General features: G+C 50.1%; 1 protein-coding gene across 2 annotated transcripts; it reads left to right on the top strand.

The window, feature by feature from the left end:
- The first annotated feature begins 1,184 nt into the window (after positions 1–1,184).
- Positions 1,185–25,931, top strand: HOMER3 (homer scaffold protein 3). 2 transcript variants are annotated; one of them, XM_076359403.1, is made up of 10 exons: positions 1,185–1,467; positions 10,670–10,814; positions 12,756–12,912; positions 13,822–13,953; positions 14,392–14,499; positions 18,577–18,698; positions 19,591–19,747; positions 21,619–21,729; positions 22,669–22,749; positions 23,614–25,931. In XM_076359403.1, exons 2-10 carry the CDS (start codon positions 10,801–10,803, stop codon positions 23,800–23,802), a joined length of 1,071 nt encoding a protein of 356 aa, XP_076215518.1. In that variant the 5' UTR covers positions 1,185–1,467; positions 10,670–10,800; the 3' UTR covers positions 23,803–25,931. The 2 variants fall into 2 exon arrangements, with proteins under 2 accessions (XP_076215518.1, XP_076215519.1); XM_076359404.1 differs by lacking the exon at positions 10,670–10,814.
- Positions 25,932–26,215: the final 284 nt, after the last annotated feature.

Below are 26,215 nucleotides of genomic sequence, written 5' to 3'. Positions count from 1 at the left end.
CGCCTCTGCGTCCAGCCCTTGGAGCTTGTTATGCCTGTGCTGGCTAAACTGAAAAGCACTCTTGTATAAAATTTCTTTTTACCAGGAAGTTTTTTATGGTTATGATCAAGTCACTTTTCTTTGATGAACAGATGAAGCGCTTTTATTCTTTCAATACAGAGCATGTTTTGTTCTCTCTCGTGGCTCTCCCATGAGGCCTCTCCAGTTGTTCAGCATCCTGGAGGTGTGGGCATGAGACCTGGGCAGAGGGTTCCCCGAGGAGCAGAGGCTTGGCTTGGCTTGGCTTGGCTTGGCTTGGCTTCTCTCCTCTCCTCCCGCTCCCGCTCCCGCTCCGTGCCTGGGTATCGCGGCTGAGGACTGCATTAGCTCCTCTGGCCACAGCGGCACGCTGGGAGTGGCCGATTGCTAATTATCCACTCCGCTTCCCCAAGCCTTTTCAGCCTTCCTTCTTCCCAGGGTATTTTCCCATTTCATAAAAAAGTATTCATGGTTTATGTTAATTTTCCACTTGTATAAATGACTTCATAAAAGACAGAAGAACAAAGAGCGCCCTGTTTCCGATAGATGTCTAGACTAAGATAACACGATTTTTGTTTTCATGGGTAGTCAGCGCCCATTAAAATCCCAGCGCAGCGCTGTAATCCAGCTCCGCTGTAATCCAGCTCCGCCGTAATCCAGCTCCGCCGAAATCCGCCGGGTGCCCGGCCGGCGGCCCGGGGGCGGCGGGCGCAGGGCCGGCCTTGCCCGGCCCGGCCCTGCCCGGCCCGGCTCTGCCCGGCAGGTGGTGCCGCCGAGCCGGCCCCGGCCCCGGGAATAAAGTCGGGAGAAGAAGCGGAGAAATGTGACCGAGATGGGGCAGTTGGCAGAGGGAGGAAGCGGATAGGGAAGAGAAAAAGAGGAAAAAAAAAAAAAAAGGGGGGGAGAGAACAAAGAAATCGCGATCCAGAAGGTGGCTGTACTTCTTGGGCTGCGGGGAAGAACTTGCGGGGCTGCCGGAGCAGCAGCCAGCAGACGGCTTTGTCTAAAGGGCTCGCAAAAGCACCACCTAATCCTGCTGCTCCCCTCCCATGCTGAAGGGAAGGAGGGATCCTGGGAGCCAGAGAGGGGGAACTGCTGGGGACTGCAGCGTCGCGGCGGCCGGGGGGGGGGGGGGGGGGACACGGGACGAAGTTCCCCGCCGAGCGCTCTGGGCTGGAGCTGGGTGTGGGTGCCCGCAGCCCGGGGGGGGGGTCCGGGCGGCCCCTGCCCTCGCTGCCCCGCACGCTCGGGGATTGCTGGGCGTTTCGAGTCAACAGCAAAACTAGCAAGATTGCAAAGTGAAATTCCGGAGGAAATTTAAAGAGCATCCGGATCCGGAGAAAGACAGAAAGAAAGAGGAAGGGAGAAATAAATCAAAACGTGGAGAGAATCTCAGGCAGCTGAAGAAAGGACGGGAGAGAAACCAGCTGACACCCGGGCAGAGATGGGGTGAGACTGGCAGTTTATTATTCTTGAATTGCTTTTATTATTCATGGCCGCTGAGCTATTTTTAAGGTAATTGCAAAAGAAATGAAGGTTTTAAATTGCATTTTTTTTCCCACATGGCAAGCTTTAAAGTTTAGACTTGCTTTTTATTTTATGGGTTAGAAAGTAGGTAATTGCAAGTCTCTGCAACTTCTTTAAATAAACTCGTATATAAGGGAAGCCTCTAGTGATCTGTATGTTGTATGAAATCCACTCTGGGAGGCTGGGTGGGAGGACTGGAGCCGGGTTGTGTTCACAAACTTTTCCAGAAGTTAGAAATCAGGGATTTTGTTTGGCTGTTGTGACTTTGACGTTCAGTAAAATGGATCCTGTTTGCATTTCTAAATGGATAAATAGCTGACTGGCAATCCCTGATGACTTAGCTTATGATCCCCCTCAGATTTTCCAGGAGTGAAATAATGCTGCATGGATGTGGCAGTGGATTTTGGCATGGAAATAGGAGCTTAGTCTGGTATTTAATTTATGTCCTAGTTATAAGTCTCAATCGTAACTTTAAGGACCTGATGTGTTGTTGTGAGTTTCTCGTGCAATAAACTCTTCGTGGCTGTTTGAAAGCATAGTGGATCTGGAGGAAGCCTGTCTGATCAACTCCCTCCAAACGCGTGGGTTTGACAATGCAGGAGAAATAAATAACATTCTTAGGGGCTTGTTTGCCTTTTGCTAATTTTCCTCTTGGACTATCTAGATAAAATGATTGAACAGTCAAACACAGATTCAAGAGGCAGAAAAGGTAGAGGCGAAGAATCACAAGTGACAGCAGTGTGAATCTGGTGTAGATCCTTTGAAGTTGGCAGAGTATGTGCTGATCCAGGTTAAATCAGAAAGCGTCCCTATTTTCCTGTAACTTTCCCTGTGATCCACAAAGTTACTGTAAAACTTCTAGAACTGCCAGGAAGGGTTTAACAAGCAGATAGCTTGGGACTAGCGCTTTATTGGAGTTAGTGGATGAATCCTTCCTGGACCCACCGCAGGTACACCCAGCAGCTCTGTGACTTCCTCAGAGGGTCACCACCTCCCATGGAAAATGTTGAGGTAGTGTCCCCATCTCAGTCTGCTTAGACTTCACTGTATAATTATAGCGGTGTAGTAGCAAAGCTATTGTTAAGCCAGAGATGACTTTTCCACCCAAAATTCCTTATTTCCACTTAACTCCTGAGATAAAAGTGTCTTTTTGCTTGTACGTTGATCACATGGGGATATTGAGTAGCTTTCAGCAGCGTTTAGATTACTCTGGATACAAAAGATTAAAAGCACATCACCTCTTACATCACGTTCTGGTTAACTTATTTTTAAAGCAGGGATTCTGGTCTCATTCCTCCATATTAGATTTCGTTGTAACGTCATGTTCTGGTTTTCATGGATAAATTCTCTGTGTGCTGTTTTGTATCCGCTGTACTGTACGTCTTGATGCATTAGCACTTCGTCTCTGAAGAGGACAGTTGTAAATAACATTTGATCCTGAGGGAAGTGAATTTAGTTAGGTCCTAGCTGAGTCTTTGGCGGACACTTACACACGTTTCTCTGACTCTCTGCTGATAGTATTGTCAAATGTAAGTACAGGTAGATGCCACTTACCAGCTTCTAATTTGAGCAATATAGAGTTTACCCGCTTGTCACATATATCAAGCAAATGAATTCACCCATTCTTATCTATACTGCCATCCCACTGACCTCTGCTCAACGGGCCATTTGAACTGGCCTGGTCAGAGGGGCTGCTGGTTGTGCTTTCGGAGCACTGGCAAGGGCAGGTCGAAAATAGCAGCAGATCTTAGGGACTTGCTCTAGTGAAGCTGAGCAGGCATCTGTGCCTGGAAGTGGTACGGGTCCTGTAGATTGTAACGAAGATGCAGAGGCAGAATGTGTTGGAGGCATGAAGCGTTTTGAAATGTGCATGTATCTCCACTTCTCTGGTTCTAATTATTACTGGGCATATTTTCTGGAATGTATAAAGAATTACTTAGCCGCAGTCTGGCTCTGCTGGGTTTTTTAACTTTAATTGCTGTACAGACTTCCAGCCACGGGTCTGTGTGTCTCAAAAGAAAGAGCTGCTGAAGCTTAGTAGCAGAAGTAACAGTTGTCCCAGGAAGGTGAATGCACAGCTTGTGTTGTAGATGCTCAGTAGTGTAGTGTTCAGCAGCCAAGATGCTCTGTAGATGGGGACTGGTTTCCAAAAGAAAAAAAAAAAAAAATCTCTTGGATGTGTTGCGTCTTTAAATGCCCTTGATTCCCTGTCTCTGTGCCTGACCTTGCATGCTTGTCGCTGTTCCCCACGCTGATCCAACAGGAGCATATTCAGCCAGGATTCCTTTGCTGCCCTTTATCTGCAGACAGGCTGTGAGGCAGCTGCTTTTCATTCCTGTGCTAAGCCCTGCTGTGTAATCTCTTGGGAGTTGGGGAGGCAGAAGGGAAAGCAGCCCCTAGCCAGCTCCCATTGCTGGAGCTGCACCACTCCACCTTGCCTTTGTGGCTGTGGGGTGGAAGTCTGGCCTCCTTCAATCCCATCTGGACACTAGCAGCATCTATGCATTTTCCCCAAGGTGACATTATGCAGTACAGAATGAAAGCGAAGCTGCAGCTAAGAGGGCTTGAAAACCTGCCTGGTGTTTAGAACAGGGGGCTGGGAATCGGTCCTCCCAAACTTTGTTCCCAAAGCAGTTTTGCAGTCCAGTGTCTAACAATCAGCGTTCTGGAGGCTTGTGCCCAAATCCTGGGTAGGCAATATCAAAGCACGCTCTCTGCACCCATTTACAGTGAAGCAGTAGTTTCCATAGGCTCTGGAGGGAGTTACACCCAGTCCCTGGCTCAGAGGAAGGGTTAGACTTTGGGGAGAAACGCAAAGGGAAAGAGATGAGGTTTGACTCCATTAACCCACAGTTCTTCCCTGAACAGCGTTGACATGCAGTCAGCAGCTATTCAAGCTGCTGAGGGAAGATAAAAGGAAACAAAGACAGACAGCAGTGGAGGAGGAGGAGATTGGTTCTCGTGCCCTCTCTGTGCTCCAGTTCTGCCTTTTGAAATACTGGGCTCTGTCTGTCTGAAACACATTTCACCCCCTCTGCCCTGGCCAGCCCTCTCCCTCAAATTATCCCGGACCGTTCTGCTTTGCAGGGTTTCTCACACCCGAGTGCTCTGGCTGGTGATCCAGCAGAAGGGAGAGCCCTGGCCCTGAGGCAGCCAGCATGGCCTCCCAGCTGACTCAGCGTGGCGGTGGGCTGAGCGCCAGCGCTGAGCCACATATCTTTCATGCTCATATGCTCTCGCGTACCCCCTTCTGCTCTGCACGAGCTGCCCTGTGAACACCCATCCAGGAAACCAGACCTTGCAGGGAGAAAGGGCTTTTGGGAAGATTGCAGTGAGAAATCCTTACCTCCTGCTGTGGCTGGCAATGGGCCTTTTATCAGAAGAAGACCTCTTTTTCGGGGGCCTGCTCATTGTGGCTGCACATTGAGCCCAGCCACAGGGCACAGTGCAAAAATATGTTCCTAGGTCTCTGCATTCTGAAGGTATCCCGCTGCTGTCAGCAGGAACATTGCACCCCCAAAGCCCTTCCCTGCCCTTGTGGCTGAGTACTGTTGTGCCCGTGGTCCACAGAAACAAATGATTCTGCTGATCTGGTACTCTGTGATTTCTTGCATGTGATTTCTTTTGGTTTGGTTTGTAGATGAAGGGGCGCCACAGACGGGCTAGATGCACAGTATTTGAGGTGATTATCCTCTCTCCGTGCAAGTGCGGGGAGGGTCCTTTCTCTGACAAGTACATGAATATCCCTGCAAAGAGAAGCTGCAGTGAGCGAGAGGAGGTGCAGGCTGGGGAACAGCACACGGGCTTCCTCAAGATGCCCTTGACTGTACCCCATCTAGCAGCACCAAGGCAAACGCAGTTAATGAGGACCGAGCTCAGCCTCCCCAGCTCATTCCAGCTGCTGCCTTAAGTGGCTAAAAGACTTTATTCCTCAACTTCAGACCTATTCACTATTTGTGTTCCTGGAGTGCTTTGAACTTGGACTTACCCACCAAATCTCTCTCTTAAAACTCTATACTTGTGCCTAGGTTTGAATCCTGCTCTTTTGTCACACACCTCGCTTTGGAACTGAAAACAGGACAGGAACATTAGTATAAATTTGGGGAATGGTGACTCTAAAAGCTTCCCTCTCCAGACCAAACATAAGGTTTCTTCTCTCTGGTCATGCAGCAAAGGGTGGGGGCAGGTGAGCAGGATGTGATAAGTAATTCAGTTAACTAAATGGGCATGTCACAGCCAGGCAGACAGGATTGTGAGGCGAGAATTACTGAGAACAAAAAAAAAAAATGAAGAGGATCACAGTGGGGAAAAATCTTCCAGATTGCACAGAAAATCGGAGAAGAATGAGGACAAAGCATAAATCAAATGCAGCTGTGCAGTCAGAAAGAGACCCCTCCCCATACCCGGTGTAGAAGCTATCGAGCAAAGACATCGCTGGATGCAGTAAAAGATCTAAAGCAAACAATAAAGACCTGATTTCATCCTCTCCCTCTCTCCCTTTCAAAGAGGTCTGGCAGGGGGGCTGCATTTTAGCAATTGCCCTTAGGTTTAGGAACCTGCTGAAGAGAGAGTGAGCGCCTGTAACTGTCAAACAGGATTTTTCCCAAAGAGGTGCTATTTGCATTGGAAATACCCTGAGAAAGGAAAAGCAATAAAATACAGTTTCTCTGAGGAGACTGTGCAGTGTAAGGACCCCAACAGGCAGCTGAAGTTGTGATGGGGAGAAGGGAGCGAGCATGCAGTGAAACACTGGAGCTGCCACAGTGCTACTGAAATTCAGACATAGAGATAAACGTTTTGCTGAACAGCTCTTTCAAAGGTTGTCTGTCCCTTTAACCTGGGCTATTCCTTAAAATGGGAGATGTTTCTTTAGGGGATTGTATGCCGTTACCTTGTGATGGGAGGCTGGCGGATGCAGTGGGGAACATGCCCTGTTCCCAGCTCTGTCTGTGACTCCTGTGGCTTAAACCAAAAATCTCTTTACTTTTTTACTTCTGTTCTGCTATTAGACTCATCTGCAGGTTTGAGAGTATTTTTCTGGTGAGGATTAGAGAGAAGGCTCTGTGAAATCCTCCTATGAAAGACATACCTAGCAGAGGGATTAAAGGTGGCTTGCTCAAAGTGTAGGTAGATGTGTGTGGTGAACCCCCTGTGCAAGATGGGCCCTGAGGCAGGGCAGGCGAGCTGAGCTCCCAGCAGCCTTGTGTCAGCAGCTCTGCTTCAGCTTGGACATTGTTCTACTGCGGCGTGGCGGGCCTGCGTTACTGTGATGCCTGTGTATATACCGATCCATACGATCCCGTGCATTGCAGGTGCCTCATGGGACGATCCTGGCACCAGTCCCTGGTGCTGTCTCCTAAACAGGAGATGCTGCAGTCCTTCTTTGGAGAGGCCTCTTGGGGAGGTGGCTCATCTCCCTTTCTGTTGCATTCTCTCTGTAGCAGCAGTGGGTTATTTTAGAAGATCCCACTTAGGAAGAGGCCCGCGTGCCTGTGAAGAGGAGGGTAGAGCCCCCATCCAGACAGGACACTCAAGGACAGTCCATGCATCCAGTGACATATGTGTTCAGATCACACAGAACAGAGGGGCCAGCACTGGTTTTAGTCTTCTCCAGACTTTGGCATCTTTTATGCCTGCTGTTCCCCTGCTAGGTAAAAATGTGGCGCTGGTGCAAGGGACTGAATTGATGCCATCTGTACCTCCTTGGCACAGGGCAGTGCTTGCAGGGTATGCTTCTCCTCCAGGGTCTTGGCAGTGCGTTGGTGTGTCCTAACCTGACGAGGTCCCTCATCCAGCCTTAGTGAACTTGGTCCTTTTGGCCTGCTCAGTCCGTTGCTACTCTGCTGAGACCATAAATTAAGAGGAGAAATAATGATTTGCTTTCCTGGCAATGGTGAAATAAGCAGCTATTCATTAAGAAATCAATTTGGATGCTGTAGAGAGGGGAATAATGTAAGAACCAAGGTGGAAATGAGACCAGCGTGCAGTTCTACATGTCGTCTTAATGACCACTGAGTCAGAGACTCCAGTCAGTGAGCAAATCGGAAATGATTCGTCCATACCCCATATTCACGTGTCCTCCCCAAACACCCAGTGACCTTCTTCCAGCTTCTCTGTAAGGAGAAGCCAGAAGAGGAGTCATTGGGGTCTTTACTCAGGCAGCATCCTGGAGCCAGGTGCTTTGCTGATGTGAAGAACACGTTAGGAATAGCTAGATCAGTTAGATCATCTCTTCATTTTTAGCTGCTTGGTTTTGCCTGGTAGCTGGGAAGCCTGCTGCTGGAGCGTTAGGGAACATTCATGGGGGACAGGTCATTTTTAAGCTATCAGCGGGATGTGGGATATTGAATTTTGCCTTTCCCCCCTGGGCTGGGAACAAATCCTGGCCGCGATGAGGCCTGGCTCCTTTCCAGTTGCCATCAGGCACTTGCTGATCGTGTCTGTGTCTCAGCCAGATCTTTGTCCTTTCAGTCATTTGCTTTGGTTTTTCTTAATTATCTGCGAAGGACAGCCCTGGGGGGATGTAAGTGGTTTTGTTTACACATGCCCTTTTCACTGCTATGTCTGTATTGTTATGGGGACTCCCAGCTGGGAGCAGGAAAAGAAGTGTCAGCATTTAGGGATGTGTGGTGTATCCAGCATATACACTTAAAACACAGGGGAAAAGGGGGCTGTAGCAGGAGAGAGAACATGACAGTTTGAATCCTAGGCGCTTCCAGGACTATTTTTAAATGCTTTGTAGTGTTTTTGGAAACAAGAGGTCAGCAGCTTGGCCAGAAGCAAGCTGAATGCAGACGGGTGCTCCTCAGACATCACTCCGCTCGTGCATCTCAGATCTGGCTTTCGGCACCTGTGCTTTTCCTGCTCTCAACTTCCCTCAGCACGTATGCCGGTGCCCCACAGTCCTGCCTGCGTCCCCACCTTGCTAATCCACTCAGCTGTGCTGAGCTGTGTCAAACCCTGCCGCGGTTCCTTCCTGCCGAAGGAATCGTAGAAAGGGTGAGGTAGAGGCATTTTCCATTTAATAAACCACTTATGGCTTCTTAGAGATGTGCCCCGAGATTTGCAGACTTCCTTGCTTTTCTGCTCTCTCGGTTTGCGTTTCTGCCTACTCTTTCTGTCTGTTTTCTATTGTGCTCCACCACGTAGACTCTAGGAGAGCTTTTGTTTTGTAGCGTTTGCCTTAACCTTGTCAGACAAGTAAGTGAGTTCTGAAAGGCAGGTTTCCAGGCTAGCCAGCATCCTTGACAATGAAATTCTTGTACTAGCTGGATATAATTTGTATAATTTGATGGATTTAAAACAAACAAACAGAAGACTTTTTTCCCCTGCACAAGCACTGCAAAAGGAGCATGAACATCTCTGTGCTGTTCCCAAGCAGAGCATAAAGCTCTTCTTGAGCATTACCTACAGAGCTTAAGCAACTGCTTCCTAGAAAGCACCGTCCCCATGCCAGGCTGGCACTATACTCAGGTAGTTGTGGCAATAACGTGCTGGCCTCATAAAGCAATTTCCAGTCGCCATTATTAGGGAGATGCAAGTTGGCAGCAACTGTTCTCATTTGCAGTGAGGAAAGGGGAGACGTGAAAGATAATTTCAGGAGATTCTGCATAGTTTGCTTCCCTCGGAGGGAGACGGGTGCAGGAGTTCCCTCCTTGGCACCGGGCAGGCAGGTGAAGTTGCCGACATGCCCTGCCGCTGTTGCTGCCAGTTTGCTATCTGCTGGAAGCAAAGCACATCTGGTGTAACTGGCAGCAGGCCTGTTCGGAGAGATGGCGAGACTTTCACATTTGTAACTGGGAAGGATAGACTTCTCGCAGACAGCGTGAAGTTTTGTTGCTCCAGGGAAGACCATAAGGCACGAACAAATGTATGAGTGTCGAGACAGCAGTGATTATGTGAAGGCACAAAAAGTAGAGCGCCCTTCCCCATCAACACCATCAGCGGTGCGTATTTCAGCGTACCTGAGACCAGGAAAAGAGCATGCATGCCCAGGGGCTGTGTGTTGGGCGAGGGAGCGGCCGAGTCAGCCTCATTTGAGTGGAAAAAGCATAAGCTAACCCCCGTGAAGATGGGCTTTTCTTCTGTCTGACAGGCCTTCCAGTGGCATTTTATTTTCTACTCCTGGTGCTCAGAAGGAAAGTAATGCTGACTTTTGTGGTTAGTGACACTGTAATTACAGGACAGTGACATCTGAGTGGCCTCCTGAGCCTCTCCTGTCTTGGAGTGATCAGTAGGAAGGCAATGGGGTTTTCCAGGTATTAAGAGACTCTTAGCTGACCTGCTTGGAGGCAGACCTAGCAGAGAGGCTGGGAGATCTGGGCTCTCTACCCCTTCTACAGGCATCCTTCATCATGCAAATTCACTTTCCTACCCTTTTGCTCCCTTTTTGAGATAGGCAGTCTCCGTTGATATGGGGGAGAGCAGGGTGGGGACCGTTTACTGGAGAGACTAATTTACAAAGCAAATGAATAGCACTGCTGTCTCGCATGTCGTGGGGAGACAGCACAGGGCAGCCGCAGGGGCTCCTCACTGCTGGGGTCTGGGATCGTGCCTGGCTCCGTGGGGCACAGGGCAGGGCGTGCACATGGTGGGTGCCGTACCCAGGTGCTGCTGCAGCCCCGTCCCCGTGGGCAGAGAAGAGTTATCTCCGGGAACGTCAGAGAGCTCCGTCAGGGTGCATGGCAGAGGGCTGTTTGAAACATCACTTGGTCCGAAACCTGCTGCAGCCAGCAGGATGGTTTCCATTGACTCTGGGTGCAGACCTCACTGATGAATAGTGAGCACAGGAATAGCTGCCGTGCGTGTGAGGGGTGATCTCTGAGGAGGGTTTTCCGTCATGCAGCTAGCATCACGTGTGTGTGACTGGAAACACTAGAGCCTCTCAGGCTCCTCTGTGGCCCTCTCCCAACAGCCAGCGCCTGCTGCCAAAGAGATTTACTCCAGTTACACAGCTCACCCAATTATCTCCCATGACAGGGAAGAAAACTTGTTCGGTGATGAGAAATCATTACAAATTACAAGCTTTGTGAGTTTGGGACAAACAAAGCCCCTAAACGCTGCCTGGTTGAACGCTCTGTCTGTGCTCTGTGTGATAAATAACAGCTGACTTTTCCATCGCTAGGAAATGAACCACTGTGGAGGCAAAACCAAAAAGGAGCCTCAGTCCAGCTAGGAGACCTGAGAAGGAAGCTGTTGGAGGAGAGACGCATACTAACTCCACTGGCCTGTAGTCTGTCTTACCCTTACTAACAAATGTCAACAACTAGGTAATGTCCTTCCTCTGTTCTTTGTGACACTAGTCCAGGACTTGGGGGTTAAGGTGCAGAAACATTAGTTTTTCCCTACTCTGTAGGTACTGTGTTTCAAAGGATAAGTCGTGATCCGTGTAAGATTTAGTATCTGTTAGTGGAGCCTGGAAAATTTGAATCTCATTCCAAAAGCAAACCGTAAATGAATAAAACCAGCCAGAGAGGATGCTGAGAAGGGGCTGGTTTAGACCTTCCTGCAGTCTGCCTCTGAACAAGAGATTTGAGTCAGGGCTATAGCCTGGGAACAGGCTTGAAACTGGGAGGTAGCAGGGAGCATTTTATTTCCTTCCTAAGTTTTGGTGATGGGTTCAGAAAGCACCAGGTACAGTTGTCTTTGGATTGATGGGAAGGTCTGCTCATTGCAGCTGTGAGGACTTGGAATGGGGAAGAAATAAAAATGTCTGGATTTTGGGAGCTCGCACGTAGCAGGATTGTGACTATGCCTCGTTTGCAGCTGTCATGGGGGTGTGGGATGTTTCCGATTGCATCGGATTTCACTAGGTTTGGGTAAGGAGTGTGGCAATGGCCAGTGCCTTGGGTTTTAACCAAAGGCAAACGAAGACCCCAAGACCTGATGTACCTGGACTGTTGTGTCATGGAAACATTCCTTCCTGCCTCCTGAAACGCTCAAGTTACATCCTGATGCCTGAGATTCAGCTCCTTATTTCAGCTCAGATATTACTGATTACAAAATCCGGGCAGTGCTTGGTTCAGTGCTTTCTTGCAGCAGCTGCACATTGTGTGGTGAAGTGTTTCCTTTAATTCATTGTTAAGTGACTTGCTTTTAATCCTGGGATGTGACCTCTCACTGCAGGATGCGCTTCCCAAGCGTGAGTCAAGGGAGGAAGAGCTGTGCTGAGGGGAAGGCGCTTTTTGTGCTCACATCCCAAACACATCCTCCATCCATCCATTTCCCTAGAGCTCCAGCTTGGAGATATCCTATGAAGTACAAATAATACAGCAACCCGAAAAATCATATACCTGGTGAAGTTGCCATGAACTGACCACTAAGGTGCTGAGGGATGGTGAAAGAAAGCTTGAAGTCAGGCTAATTAATAATACAACCCCTAGCTATTAGCATAACTCTGCCACACTGGCTGTGTTGTGTAGGGCCATCTGGTATGTCCCAAACATGAGATTGTGATGTCCTATTTGCGCTTCTGCTTGCAAGTTTCATGCCCATCCTTGGGTGGACGTGCATTATAAGATCTACTAACCTGAGGGCATAGTCTGTTATTGCTGGAATGGCCAGGCTGTGGTCTTCGGAAATGCCTGAAGACTGCAGAGGAGGACAGAGAAGCTCTAGAGGAAGGTAAAAACCTGTACCTGTAGTTAAACACCCTTGGTAGCTTTGTTATTGTGTTGAGGGTATTTTCATAGACCAAGGTCACTAGTGTGCAGTGAAAGCTGCTGTCGTCATGCTGCCTGGATGGTGGGCAAATAGGAGGCATAAACAGCCGTGGGCTTTTACTTTGCAGGGGCGTCAGCCAGTGGTCCCCCAGCTTCTAAAATGGGCTTTAGAAGAGTGCCAAGGATGTGGAGGGCTCCTGTGAGAGCACAGAGAAGCCCAGAGGTCTTGGAAAAGCAACTCATAGGAATGATGGAGAACTTGGGTCGTGACTCCCCTAATAAGAAGGGACACTAGATGATACCAGCCCAGACAGTGGGGAGCTGCTACTCCCTGCACAGAGGCTCAGTGAAGGGCTTCTGTTTGAGAGATGCTGCGTCCTTGGGGGCTGCAGTGCTTAGCAGCTAGTATCTCAGATCCCCGGAGAGGAGGTGCATAGCAGAAGCGCTGCCGGCGGTGCATAATGCAACCCAAGTGCCAGGAAGTCGATGCACTTCCCCCGTTGCTCAGCTTCCCCTCTGCCCTGACAGCCCTGTTCACTTCTCTTGCAGGGAGCAGCCAATCTTCAGCACCAGGGCCCATGTTTTCCAGATCGACCCTGCCACCAAACGGAACTGGATCCCTGCCAGCAAGCATGCTTTGACTGTCTCCTATTTCTACGATGCCACACGCAATGTGTACCGGATCATCAGCGTGGGGGGCACCAAGGTAGGGGGCATTTGCTGACAGCACGACACAGCTTGACAGCAGGTTTTTCTCTAGCCAAAGGCTGTTCTGGTGTTGATGTTTTTGGTGTCAAGTTGATTGGTTCTCAGCATGGGCACTCTGGCATCTTCACTGCAGGGAATGGAAGGTAAAACACTGCCTCCGTGCTCAAGTGTGTTTAGTGTTAGATACTAGAATCCCTGCTGATGAAAAATGTGCCCTAGGGTCTGATGTTGTCCCTCCCTGCCCCACTCTTTTCACCCCCCTCGCATGCAAAACACAAGGTTTTTCTGAGATCCGTTATCCTGTGCTAAAACCAACCCCTGTAGATATAATGAAATGACAGACAGAGGTTGCGGGAGTCTCAGAAGTAGTCTGTTCAGTCACTTCCACAAAACATGATTAACTCTCCCTAAACTGTTCTTGATAGGGATTTTCCTGACTTGTTCTTGAAGACCTCCAATGGCAGAGATTCGGCAGGCTTCCCAGGCAATTTATTTTGTTGCTACCCTAACCAGCAGAGAGTGTTTCGTAATAGCTAGTCCTGACTGCTGTTTAAGCCTTTTTTTTTTTCTTACTTGCCATGAAAATGGAGAACATCAGAAAGTTGTTAAGTCCCCAGAGACACGCTGTCTCTTGTCTCCTTTCCCAGCAATGGAGGAAGCTGATGGTACTGAGGCTTTTTTTTCTTTTTCAGTAGACAAGATGATTGAGATTTGTTCGTGTCACGTAGCCAGACTAGAAAGACTTTTGATCACCAAAAGCCTGAACTTTTGTCTTATAGATTAAAAGCCAGAGCTTTCTACCCCTAGCTCCTAGAGTACACAGGGATTATAGTGATCAATCCCACACCACCACCCCAGGGCAGCAGACTGGAGTTTCTCTGACTCTCATTGTTGCCTCTCTCTGCAGGCAATCATCAACAGCACTATTACCCCCAACATGACCTTCACAAAGACGTCCCAGAAATTTGGACAATGGGCAGACAGCCGAGCCAACACAGTGTATGGGTTGGGCTTTGCTTCGGAGCAACATCTCTCCCAGGTAATGCTGCAGGTGCTGGCAGAAACCTGATGCTAGCAGGGGGAACGTCCCTGAAACCCTGAAGGGGAGGTCAGCCTCTGGAGAAAAGACTTTAGGAACCTGATGTAGCACTGTTCCCACTGTGCTAAAATCTAATGCAAGATGCAAAGATGATAGGAGGAGCTTTAAAGTAATATTTGCAGAGTGTTTTGAGCATCACAAATTGAATTAGGACTTCAGGCTCAATTTCTGTCATTGCTATTTAGCTAAACCCACAGCCCTGAGTGCCAGGGGTGGGCAGGGGCAGGAAGGGGCTATTCCCTGAATTTTATTGTTAGTTGAAGACAAATTAAAAAGCATGCTGAATGAAGTTGCAAAGGGAGGAGTAACCCAGGCATCAATTCTAGTTCGTTCCGCATTTCGGCGTAGCACTGGAGTGACTTTTCCGCTCCCCTCTAGTTTGCAGAGAAGTTCCAGGAAGTGAAAGAAGCAGCCCGTTTGGCGAGGGAGAAGTCCCAGGATAAAACAGAGCTGACCAATCCTGCCCTGAATATCACATCTCACCAGGTAATGCTTGGAAAGAGGCATGAGTAAAGCTCACTGCAGAGCGATGACGGCTAGGGAACGTGGCCACTGTGCTGATCTCCTCTAGTGACTTCTTGCTTTCATCCCTTTCTCTCTGAGAGCTTTCTTGCCAGACACTGAGGTTGGAGCTTCACATTTTGATGACACCTGTGGCCCCGAGGTCACTCTGCTGAAACACATAAAGTAGATTAATTAGTGTGGAGCTCCTGGGAAGGTTCACACTCCTCCCTCTTTGCCAAACTATCAAAACCATTTGAAGTCTTATAAAGCCATGCTGGAGGTGTGGGTCTTTTTGTTGTTGTGGTGGTTGGGATTTTTTGGTTTGGTGTTTTTTGTTGTGTTTCTTTTTTTCTTTAGAGCTGCTGGCTCTCCCTGGGCTCAGTGTGACAATAACAGGCAAGTAGCATGCAGGAGTGCATGTTGCCTGGTTGAAGGTCATAGGAGGAAAGACACGTGGCATTTCCAACCATTTTTCTTCATCTTCTGGGGCTGCAGGGGGTTCTTCTCCAAGTGTCTCTGATAGGTGATGGTGCTGTCCATGGGGGTCCATGGAAAGACAAAGTGATTTCTTAGACCTGGTGACTGAGGAGTGCTGGCCAGACTTCTTCTGTTTCTGTCATATTTCCACCATGGAAGAGAAGCTGTGCTGTGAGAATAGAAATCAGTCCCCCTGCCTTGGGAACTCTCCCCTAAGGTAGAACTGCACGCATGACAGCCAGTCATTCAATTTTCTTTCCCCCAGGAGACCAAGCCAGAAAGCTTAAGCCCATCATAGATCATTCTCGCATGTGTTGCATTTGCAATTGTTACCTTTCTCCCTGTATAGCTAAACCAACTCCGGCAGCAGTGGGATGAAGGGGAGAGGATAAGCTGTGGAGAACTCTACTCTGCTTTTTCCCATGGTGAAGCAGTTCAGTGCTTATGGTGAAGTTGCCCTCCCAAATAGTTCACTCCAGAGGTGACTCTGCATTTCCCAGAGCTCCTGGCAGTGGGAGAGGAGCTGTAGGATGGAGGACATTGCGTTCTCTGGGCTGAGTACAGATGGAGTGGCAGCAGAGGAGGAGGAGGGAGTGTGAACAGTACCTTGGCCTGCAGGAAAAAGAGGAGGAGGTGGAGGCGGTGGCTCTGCAGAGACTGGAAATGTCATGTGGGGTGCAAAAATGGGGAAAATCTGCCTAGCTTTTGGCTCCTGCTAACTCTAAGCCCCATCCTAATGGGTGGGAAATGAAGAAGGGAGTAGAGTAGAGCATTCATAGCAGAACCAAAGTTTTAGGTAAAAGGCTCTGGTCAGTAGTAATTGCCCAAGACAGAGATTTATGGCCAGCTGTAACTTCCATCTCCTAGCTCCCCTGACCAGGAGATGGAGGCTGGGAGTAGAGATACTCCCTCTTATCCTGTTTACACCAGGCAGAACTCATCAGGTGCCACAAAAGGACACGTTCGTCTCCCCTGTGCTGTGATGGCAACTTGCAACAGAAGGGGTGAGGAGGTCAGAAGGTGAAGGTTAAACACAGATCAGGGAAATGGCCTAAGGCTCTGTTCGTTCTTACCTGACTCGGGAGCGCTAAAACTGCCACAGTGGGAACCCACGCTCACTCTTCCCATTCAGCCTGCCTGTCTCTCGGTGGGAGAGCTCAGACACAAGTACGCACGGCCCCTGCCTGCAGCCAGCATGCTGACACAGTGACACATGCAGTGTCCCCTGCCACGTGGGTATGCAGGTCTTGTCCTGCCTTCCCCGGCCTGTATGTACATCAGCCCATCATCCCTTCTCCCACTGCTGATTCGCAGTCTCTACATTAGTAGAGCTTCAAACGTGAGCTTCATCCTTGAATAATTGATTGTGTTTCTGTTTGCAAGTGAGCAGAGAGCAGATCTGTCTCCTGAAATTTAAATCAGGGCTCCCTCATTTTCTGCATCTGCACTAGTTTACTTAGGCTTCAGCTTTTCAGAGCTGGGGAAATCCCAGGATAGCAGCTCTCTTCTGTCCTCTAGTACCTTTTAGGCCAGTCCCCATCCCATTTAGCATCCCCATCGCAGAGTATAATGTAAGCAACAAAACAGTGTGGAGCATCTTCAACTGTTATCAGTTTCAGTTGGACTCACAGGGGCTCAACACACCAGAACAGGAAACTTCTGCCCCTTCCCTGCCTCAGTTTCCCCACCTTGCAGTAAAGGTGATGCAGGGTTGTGTTTTGCAGGTCTCACTTCTCAGTCACTCTCTGGAAGGCTTCATGAAACTGGTGTTCGATACATCTCATGGCCCTGTCTGGCTCTATTTATAGATGTCAGCCGACTCTGAAGGCAGGTGGCTGTCCTTATCACAGGCATTTGAGGGCTACCTATCAACTCCAGCAGGCTCACCAGCCACCTGGTCTCACAGCCCCCAGCTTAGGATCCCAGAGACTCATTGCCCAGAGAGCCTTTTTATAGCTGTTTGCCCTGTCAGTGCCAAGCTTCTTCCCTGCTGTGAGAGGAGACTGTGCAGACAGGGTCTTCTGGAGGGGCCGGAGGATGTAAAGTCTGCTTTGGCTTCTGCATATTCATTTCTGCTCCACTGTCAGTTCCCTCCAGCCTGGGAGGATGAATTGTTTGTCTCTGCTAGCTCTGATGTATGCAGGAATATGGAACCATGGAGAAGGGTATACTTTGGTGCAGGGGCTGAGTTTCTTCTCCCACAGCTTTGGAAAGTGGGTGCCTGTTATGGTTTAATCCCAGCCAGCAACTAAGCACCGCACAGCTGCTCGCTCACTCCCCCCCAGTGAGATGGGGGAGAGAATCAGAAGAGTAAAAGTGAGAAAACTCGTGGGTTGAGATAAAGACAGTTTCATAGGTAGACCAAAAGCCGTGTATGCAAGCAAAGCAAAACAAGGAATTCGTTCACTCCTCCCTGTCGGCAGGCAGGTGTTCAGCCATCCCCAGGAAAGCAGGGCTCCATCACGCCTAACGGTGACTTGGGAAGACAAACGCCATCACTCCGAACGTCCCCCCCTTCCTTCTTCTTCCCCCAGCTTTATATGCTGAGCACGACGCCATATGGTGTGGGATATCCCTTGGGTCAGTTGGGGTCAGCTGTCCCGGCTGTGTCCCCTCCCAACTTCTTGTGCCCCCCCAGCCCGCTCGCTGGTGGGGTGGGGTGAGAGGCAGAAAAGGCCTTGACTCTGTGTAAGCCCTGCTCAGCAGTAACGAAAACATCCCTGTGTTATCAACACTGTTTCCAGCACAAATCCAAAACACAGCCCAATACCAGCTACTATGAAGAAAATTAACTCTATCCCAGCCAAAACCAGCACCGTGCCACAGTCATCTGAGCAATAGCAGAGTTTCCCTCCCTTGAGCCTGAGAAACACTATCCCAGTGGCACCTGGTGTCTTAATTCAAGGTACAGAAACTGGACTTGCGACTGAACCCAGGTGGCCTGGCAGGTCTGTGTTTAGAGTTTATTAAGCCTTTCCACTGCTCTGAGAACCAGCAAGAAAATCCTATTAAGAATTCAGCAAACCCCTGAAACAGCCAGCTTTAGCAGCTCGGAGTGTTGTGCACAGCCGCGGGACTCGGGTTACAGGCTGTACATCGCTGGCATTTGTCACGGGGAAGCTGAGGGCCAGAGAATTCAGTACCTCACGTCGGGAGGGAGGAATAGCTGGTGTGCGCAAGCTGTGAGCCCACCTGCTCAGGGTATCTGTGCACTGGGATCACTGCCCCAGCATGGCATGGAGACAGGGAAAGGGAGGACACGGCAGCAGGGCAGCTGCTGGAAGAGCTGAGCACTAACCTATCTATCCAAGAGAAAGCCCTGCATCCGCATAGCTTCCGAAGTCATCGCTATGCCATGACTGGTGCTGCTGAGCCATACGTGAGGATCTTTGCCACCCCTTGTCATGTAGACAAGCACAGCGCTACCTAAGACTTAGGACTGAAAGCCAGCGTTTCTCACAAGAGTGCAGGGACTGAGAACTAGCCCTGTGAACCCGGGCTGTGAATGAGTTTGCAGAGACCTTATGGCCACGTGGCCTGTCTTCACTGCTGTGTGATAACCACCTCTTCCTCACCCCCCAGGTACTTCCCAGCCCCATCATCAGCTCCAATGGGCCAGGAGAAGATAAACTATTCCGGAGCCAAAGTGCCGATGTTGAGATAACAACAGAGAAGGAGCGGCTGAAGAAGATGCTTTCAGAAGGGTGAGGCTGCCACAAGTGTTCTCTGCTCCTGACTCTTAAACTGTCTATTCTGTCATGATTTGGTGCATGTCCCTGTCATCCCAAATGCTTTTGACCCAATGCTACTTCTTTAGGTAGCTGAGTAATGCCCCATGTCTGCTGCTGCTCAAACCCTCCACCGTACCAATTTCCCCTCTTCCCCAGTGGAAAGTTATTCCAGCTTGGAGGTGAAATCTGCTGTTCAGGCGTGGGAAGGAGAATGCTTTGTGCCCACAGCGGGGATGAGTTGATGCCAGTTATCTACAGATCAGTAGTTTGTGATACCAGAAGATGTTCACACTTTTCCAGCTGGCCCAGGGCTGCATTTATGTTAATTCCCCTGATGATTCCAGCAAAGTCCCTGCTGCTTCCGTTCTTTGTCTGTTCAAAAGACTCTGGACTGGATTCTGCCCTGTGGCTCCCGTTGAGCTCTCAACTGAACACTTAGAATATTTTTAAATCAAAAGCCAGTGTCCTTTGCTACCTTCTCCTGAGTCTGGGGTGGTAGGGGTTTATTCAGAGCAAACTCAGACCTAACAAAGATTTTAAAAATGGATTCACAGTCCCACATTGCAAAGCTGTATCTCCCCCACCCCACCACCCCATTAATCTCACAGTGTAGTTTCTGCAGTTTCAAGCAAGCACACATGGCTTCAAAGTCAAATATTATCCAGGGATAAAGGAAAGAGATGCAGATTCAGAGCTGGAAGAAGTATTTAAATTTGGGAAGTGATATGAAAGCCAAATATAAAACAGGGAGCTGCCCAGCATTTCCAAGAGCATGGTTTCAGTGCATGTTAGCACTGGGGGAAGAAACCTTCATGCTGAGACTCTGTTACGCTCTCCTGCACATTTCCCCTGTTCTCTCACACAGTTCGGTGAGTGAGGTCCAGTGGGAGGCTGAATTCTTCAGCCTCCAGGACAACAACAACAAGCTCGTGGCTGCTCTCCATGAAGCCAACGCCAACGTGGACCAGTGGAAGAAGCAGCTGGCTGCTTATCAGGAGGAGACGGAAACACTGCGGCAGCGGGTGAGCACAGGAGGGCCCTTGCAAAGCAGGTCAGAGGAAGCCCTGTCCCAGAGCCAGATGGTGCCCTTGACCCCCTTCTCCCATCAGTTTCCATGGGTGTCAGCAGGAGATGAGAAGGAAATCCAGGATGCTGCATGAGCCTGGCAGGGAAAACATGTCAAGGAATAAGGCCGTGTAACTAGGGAGCTCTCACAAGAGCTCCTGTTTTCTGCAGAGCAAGTTGGGGTTGTGCTGAGTCCCCATGGATAAAGGGAGGAAACCAGAGCACAAAGTCAAAGGATACCAGCTTCCCTTCAGATTTTCTGGGGGTAGTTCCCAGCTGCCAGCAGTACTGAGTAAGGCCTGTGCCTGCCCTGAGCTGGGCATCAGGGCAATCTTCTGGCTGCTGACAGGAAGGATGAAGATTGCTCTATCTGCTATAATTAGCTCGAATCCGAGCTGCAACATCATGAAACCCGGGTGGTGCGGTACAAACAAGCCCTTGTTTGGTTGGAATAATAGGATCTTTTGACCTATGTAATGTCAGAGAGGTCACAGATCAACTGAGGAGGCCTGTGTGCATCTGGGCAGAGGAGTGACTGTCACATGGTTGGGTTTGCTGGGAGGGAAGAGCTGCCGAGTACTTGGGAAAGGGTTTTAGGACAGTTGGGGTTTGGCTGGGAAAGGACTCTGGAGCCCTGGAGAAGGCGGCATAAAGCCATTTCACTTCTAGATAGCTCATTCAAAAGACAGCAGGGATTTATAGCAATTAACAGCTGTTTCCACTTGATGGCTGTTGTGTGGCCAATCTGTGCAGTAAACAGCCGTCCCCCAAGATTCACTGTGCCCATTGCTAATTTTCAGTGCTGGAGTCAGACAGTAAAAGAGCTGCACGGAACGAATTTTCTTCTCTGCAGCAGGGAGCCTGCCCTAGGTACAGCAGAGATCTTGGTTGTGCCCATGGCTGGGATGAGCTGTCTTTTCCCTGCCATTGCTCTGTGCGCACTCAGCTGTTTGGTGGCTGTTCTCACAGCCAGGAGCTGAGAGTGAGGATTTTGTGAGCCTTCGGTGAAGGGCAACCACTGGGGACTTTTGCAGAATCACAGAAGAAACTAACTCAGTGAAACGTCTAGGTTATTGTCCCTAAACTGGAGCATTTTGGGACCAGAGCTGGTTGATTCTGGCCCCGTGAACCTGACAGCTTACAACCACTGTTTACATGGACCCTGGCAGAGGCGCAATCCAGCCAGTCTTGCCCTGCTGCCCCTGCTCGTGGGAAGGTGTCACACCAGGGTCCGAACCCTGTCTATGTGAGAGTACCCATCGCTGGAGCTGCATTTGTAGAGCTCAGTGCAGGCCCTGTGAGAGCTTGGGCCCCAGCAGTAGCTGCTGCAGACCTTCTGATGAGCTTTTAAAAATTAATCCTCTTGATGAATAATCTAAGCCACTGGGCTGAATTTTTCAGGAATGGGGAGCACGCTTGGGCAAACCCTTCCTCCCAGCTCTGCTGTGGTTGAGCTGCAGTAACTCCCTTGCCCTTGTCAATCCCTGCCCAGGGATGTAAATGGAGCTGGATCTAGCCATCGCTATGGGTTGTAGGCTCATGTGTTTGATGTCCACCAGTCAGGCTTTGCTGGAAGTGCAAGACTGCAGGAGAAAGTGGAGACAGAGACTCTAGACAGAGTTTTCCCGCAATGTGTTTCTGTGCGTGATCTATGCAGAGCAGGAGAGAATTTTTTTCTAAACAGCCCCAGGTTGGGAGCTGCTATCCTGTTGTAAGCCTGGTTGGGTTTGCAAGGAAGCCAAAACATGATGGAGAATGACTGTGAATGATAAGGTGTCAGGACATTTCTATATCTAAGCGCACCTTCCCTGTGCTTGCTTCCATGTAGGTAGCAGAACTGGAGTCACAGGGTGCTCACGATTCCTCCAGTGAGAACAACAAAGAAGACCTGAGCCAAACCCTGGAGGAGCTGGAAATACTGATCAAGGCTAAAGACGAGGTAATACCCCACAAAGCAGAGTAAAGCCTGAAGCTGGGTGGCCTGTCAATCACCAACACCCTGCCTGTCACTACAGCTTGTGTGAGATCAGAGGGCCCCTCGTGCTGTTGCACATGCTGCCTATGCAAGCCAGGAGCCTCTGTAAGCCAGCACAGCCCCCTCAGTGGTCTCCCTTCCCAGAAAGGCAAAGCTGAGTGACAGTAAAGCGCTGGGAGTTTCCCATGGAAATCACCTTGTGTGGAGAGTCTCAGACACTGCACAAACAGCAGGGATGTGTCTTGCCCCTTCCCCTCTCAGCCATCTGCAGCTGCAGTTAGCCTCTAGTGTAGTAATTGCTTCTTGCTTTCACTGCATTTAAATGAATGATTTAAAGCAGAGTTTTAATTACACAGGCTGTGAAGGAGGGGAGATGTGCAAATCAGAGAGATTCTCTCCACATCTGCAGGCTCTCTGGTGGCCGTGCTTCAGCAGGGTGGGTGGACAGAGCCTCAGGATTGGAGCCACAAAGCAGGGATTGGGGAGGGGAGGTGTTTTGGGGTTCCTGATCCTTAGTGAGAACAGATCTCTCCCCCTTCCCCAGAGCTATTCAGGCTAGAGGAAAAACGCTGGGGCAAGGCAAAGGTGTGCAAAAGCTGAGCAGGGACCGTGGCCCCAGGAGCGTGGGATCTGATCTTGAGCAAGGATGCAGCGGGGTGCAGAGACCACTGAACCTTGCTGGCACTTGGACGGTCATCTTGACTAGGGACTAACAGCTTAGAGGGAGGCAGCAGGTACAGCAGAAGTAGAAGGTTAGAAAGGGAGGTATTAAAATTTGGAGCTGCGTGTGGTTACGTGATCCTTGGAGAGAGGGAAGGGGCCTTGGTTGGGGTGTGTGGTGGGAGCTGGCCCCACTGGGACAGGAGTGGGTCTGACACGATGCTCTTCTTCCTTGTGTTTTAGGAGATTCAGATGCTAAAGAGCCAGAAGTGTGGCCGATGGGAAGCAGAGGGCGAGCGTGAGGAGACACTGCAGAAGCTGCAGGTAAGGATGGCAGATCTGGGACACTTCTGCACTCAGAGTAGAGGGATCCGTCCCCATTTCCTCTTTGAGCCAAAGAGTGAATGCCGCAGAGCTGCCATGCCTATCTCTGCCTCTGGATAATGGGAACAGGTCCTTGCTTATGTCTCTGCCTTCTTCCACCTTCCCTGTATCCCTCAGAGATATGGGATGGGGCACAATCAGCAGGCTATAGCAAACCCAGCCTTCACGTACTCTCCTCTAGCACTTGCAGTAGCCCCTGACATGGGACTGGAGCAGGACCTGTGATGTCCTGTGACCCTCCATCTCTCTGAAGTGCTGCATAGCTTGCTGGATGGGCAGGGATGGCTGGGGAGTAGAGCTCTGACTCAGTCTGGCTGACAGGAGGGATGCAAGCTGCTCTGCACCTCAGGGCAAGGACACAGATGGAAGCATGATCTGTTGTGCAGTCTCTGGGGGCACTGCCTGCCTGTGTTTACCTCTGAGCTACTGAACAAGGGGATCTGCTGCGGGGCTCAGCCCCATACACACACACACTGGCTTTCATGGCAGAAAAATACCTCCAAACATCAAATGCCATCAGACCTGGAGATGATAGGCATGTGAAGAGATCTGCATTTATATGTCTTTGCAAACTGTGGGCAGATACCTGGGTTTGGGGAACATGTGCTCGCATGCCGGGGTGCTGTGGCTCAAGATAGGGAGGTCCCTCAGTGAAAGAACTGATGGAGACTGGGCTGGCTGGGTGTGGGTAGCCTGGTGCTGGGGGGCTAGCAGGGCTGTTTTGTGGAGATAAGGGTGGTGGTCTGTGAGCAGTGTGTATCAGTGCTGGGGCAGCCACCTCACTGCACTTATGTCCTTCGGCAGGAGCTGGAGGCATGCAACGCAGAACTGGAGCGACGCCTTCACCTTGCCGAGCAGACGCTGGCAGAGACCCTGGCTGAGAGGGAGAAGATCCAGAACGAGGTCACCAAGGTGGCAGAGATAATGGATGTGAAGATATTTGAGCTCAGTGAGATCCGTCAGGGACTAGCCAAGCTGGTAGAAAGCAACTGAGCGGCAGCACACTCAAAGGAGACACCTCCGGAGGAGGGGAGCCCGAGCCGGGACTGGTCGCTGACAGCAATTACGGTCACAGAACAGCCTCGAGGTCTGTTCGGGCAGGATACGCCAACATACCAGCAGCTGCCTGGACAGTGTGGAGACCAGCCACAGCCACTTACTGCCCACTGAACACCCAGAGGGCAGAGAGGACCTGAGCTCCTGAATCCTCTACAGGGAGCATGTACAAGTCACAGCCAGACCTCTCTGGACCCTGCCATGGCTGTGGCATGGTCCAGAGACAGCAGCTGTCCCCGTGCTGCCTTCCCAGCCTCCCTGCTGCCACACTGTGTCTCCAACATTTTTACAGTTTTCTAGGGGAAGGGGCTGAGCAGCCTTCGCGTTTTTTCAGTAGTTTTTTAGGAAACCACTTGCCTTTTGCAAATAAGCTGCCTGTTTCCCCACCTAGGGAGGGAGGAGAAGTTCTAGCACACCAAGGACAACAGTTGCTCCTTTTCCTCTTCCCCAGCCCTAACTACATCATGTCTTTCTAACAGGATCCAGTAACACTGGTCACTGTCAGGAGCTTCCAGAGGTAGCAGAGTCCCCACTGCAGAGGAGGGTGCTTGCCTGACCGTGTCCTTTCCACCGTTCAGTCACATCCTCCAGAGGAAAAGGAACTGCAGGTTTTAAAGCTCTTATTAGTTTAACACAGTGGGATTTAATGACTTGTTAAAACTCCTTTAAGCAGAGAAGAGTAGAGGCTTGGTTGGGAAAGGGGCATTTGAGAAATGGGACATCCCCGAGGGGATGGCCAACAAACTGCTAGATTGGCATCTCTCCTGGCCTCTAAGGGCTGCAGTTAATTGAAATTAAATGGAGCAAATCACAGTTGCTCTTGGTTTCTTTTTTTCTTTTTTTTTATTGGGAAACAGTCCACAGAGATGTCCTGCTCCATGTCAGCTGAGCAGTACTCCTTGTGAAGGGTACTGGTCCCAGCTTGCCATGCTTGGCCAGATTAAATGAGAACAGGAGGCATTTGGAGCATGCTGGGACCGGTGCCCTGCAGGGCCTGTGGGAAGTTTGTGAGTTATCGTAGATGTTGTCTAGTAATAGGAATTGAGCAAGGCCTGAGGGAGGCACCACAGAAACCTGGAAAGTTGTGCCCCCCCCCCGGCGCCCGCTGTGCCCCCGTAGTTACCTAGGAGCATGCTTAGCCTTGTGCTGAATGACGAAGCAGTGTCTGTGTAGAAGTAGTTAGTAACCTTACAGGTGTGTTGATGGATTTGGATTTTGTTACTGGGGTTTTTTTTTGCCCTCTTTGCCTTTATAAGTTAGGCAAAGACAGCAGTAATCCTGGGAATGTTTCACAGGTCTGCAGAAACTCCGGTACTTAGCAAGTGCTGGCTGGTACTGCCCTCTCCGCACCCAGCTGAACCTTGGCAGACATGTGTAAAGGCAGTGTGGCTCCTCAGGGCCTGCCTCTCCTTTCACTCACCTGGTGACCACGAGAGGAACCCACAGTTCCACGTACTGCCTGCAAGTCAGGGCAGGATTAGGTCTGGCACCTTGGGAATCTGCTGGAGTGGAGAACTGCTGGTGACTCTGTGCTGGATTGTGTCTAGGCAAAGCCCTTCCCTCTCCCAGGGGCGATGAGGAAACATCGAGATTTCCAGACCTGCATAGCCAGGGAAGGGCTTTTCTGTTTTGGGGTTGGGGTTTTTTTTTGTTGTTTTTCACTTTTTTTTTTTTTTTTTTTTGCATGAAGTGTTCTCACAACTGTATGGGGCTGGAGCTACTGTAGTAATATTTGTTTCAGGGTATTTAAGAAGGGAAGGAAGTAACTGGGTGGCAAAAATTTGTAGGGACTTGTTTACCACCCCATGCCAGTGTTCATATTTTATTCCTACAGGAGCAGCCTTCTTTTGAAATAGAGATCAGCTCCTAGAAAGGTGTGTTTGGTTTGCATCTCTGTCACTGTAATATGGAGGGAGGAGGGTGGGATTTGGGAGTATGGGAGAAAGAAAATTGAGCAGAAGTTTCTTATGTTCTGTACTACTACTCTCACACTTCCCTTCTGTGGCTGCGACCCACAAGGTGGAGCTGGGTATGGATCCTTAAATCCTAGCAGTGACCATTTCATAGCCCTGCGTCTTGGCCAGTGCCTGTGTTGTATTGCTCGTTGATGGGGGCTGACCAGACCCGTGTCTGCCACGCCTGGGTGAGTCATCTCTCTCGAGGGAGGCCACGCTCAGACCGTTGCCCGAGAAGTGAGAGGGAGGACCTGGGTCAAGCTGCTGCACATCCCAGCAGGACTCCCTCTGAGTGGGGGAGAGGCAGGCGCAAGCTGCAGCGTGGTGCTCAGCTGAGACAGCAGCTCCAGCTTCATGGAGCGCTGTGCTGCCTGCCCCTCTCTCCAGGACCTGCT

The sequence above is a fragment of the Aptenodytes patagonicus genome, chromosome 25 (assembly GCF_965638725.1).
Source record: "Aptenodytes patagonicus chromosome 25, bAptPat1.pri.cur, whole genome shotgun sequence".
Lineage (NCBI taxonomy): Eukaryota > Metazoa > Chordata > Aves > Sphenisciformes > Spheniscidae > Aptenodytes > Aptenodytes patagonicus.
The sequence above is the reverse complement of the archived record's forward strand: the minus strand, read 5'-3'. Positions and strand labels throughout refer to the sequence as shown.

Bases quoted from the DNA above. Each gene is read 5' to 3' on its own strand.
- HOMER3 (XM_076359403.1), top strand. The intron at 13,954-14,391 runs GTAATGCTGCAG...GCTCCCCTCTAG, and splicing joins CGGAGCAACATCTCTCCCAG to TTTGCAGAGAAGTTCCAGGA. The intron at 14,500-18,576 runs GTAATGCTTGGA...CTCACCCCCCAG, and splicing joins TGAATATCACATCTCACCAG to GTACTTCCCAGCCCCATCAT.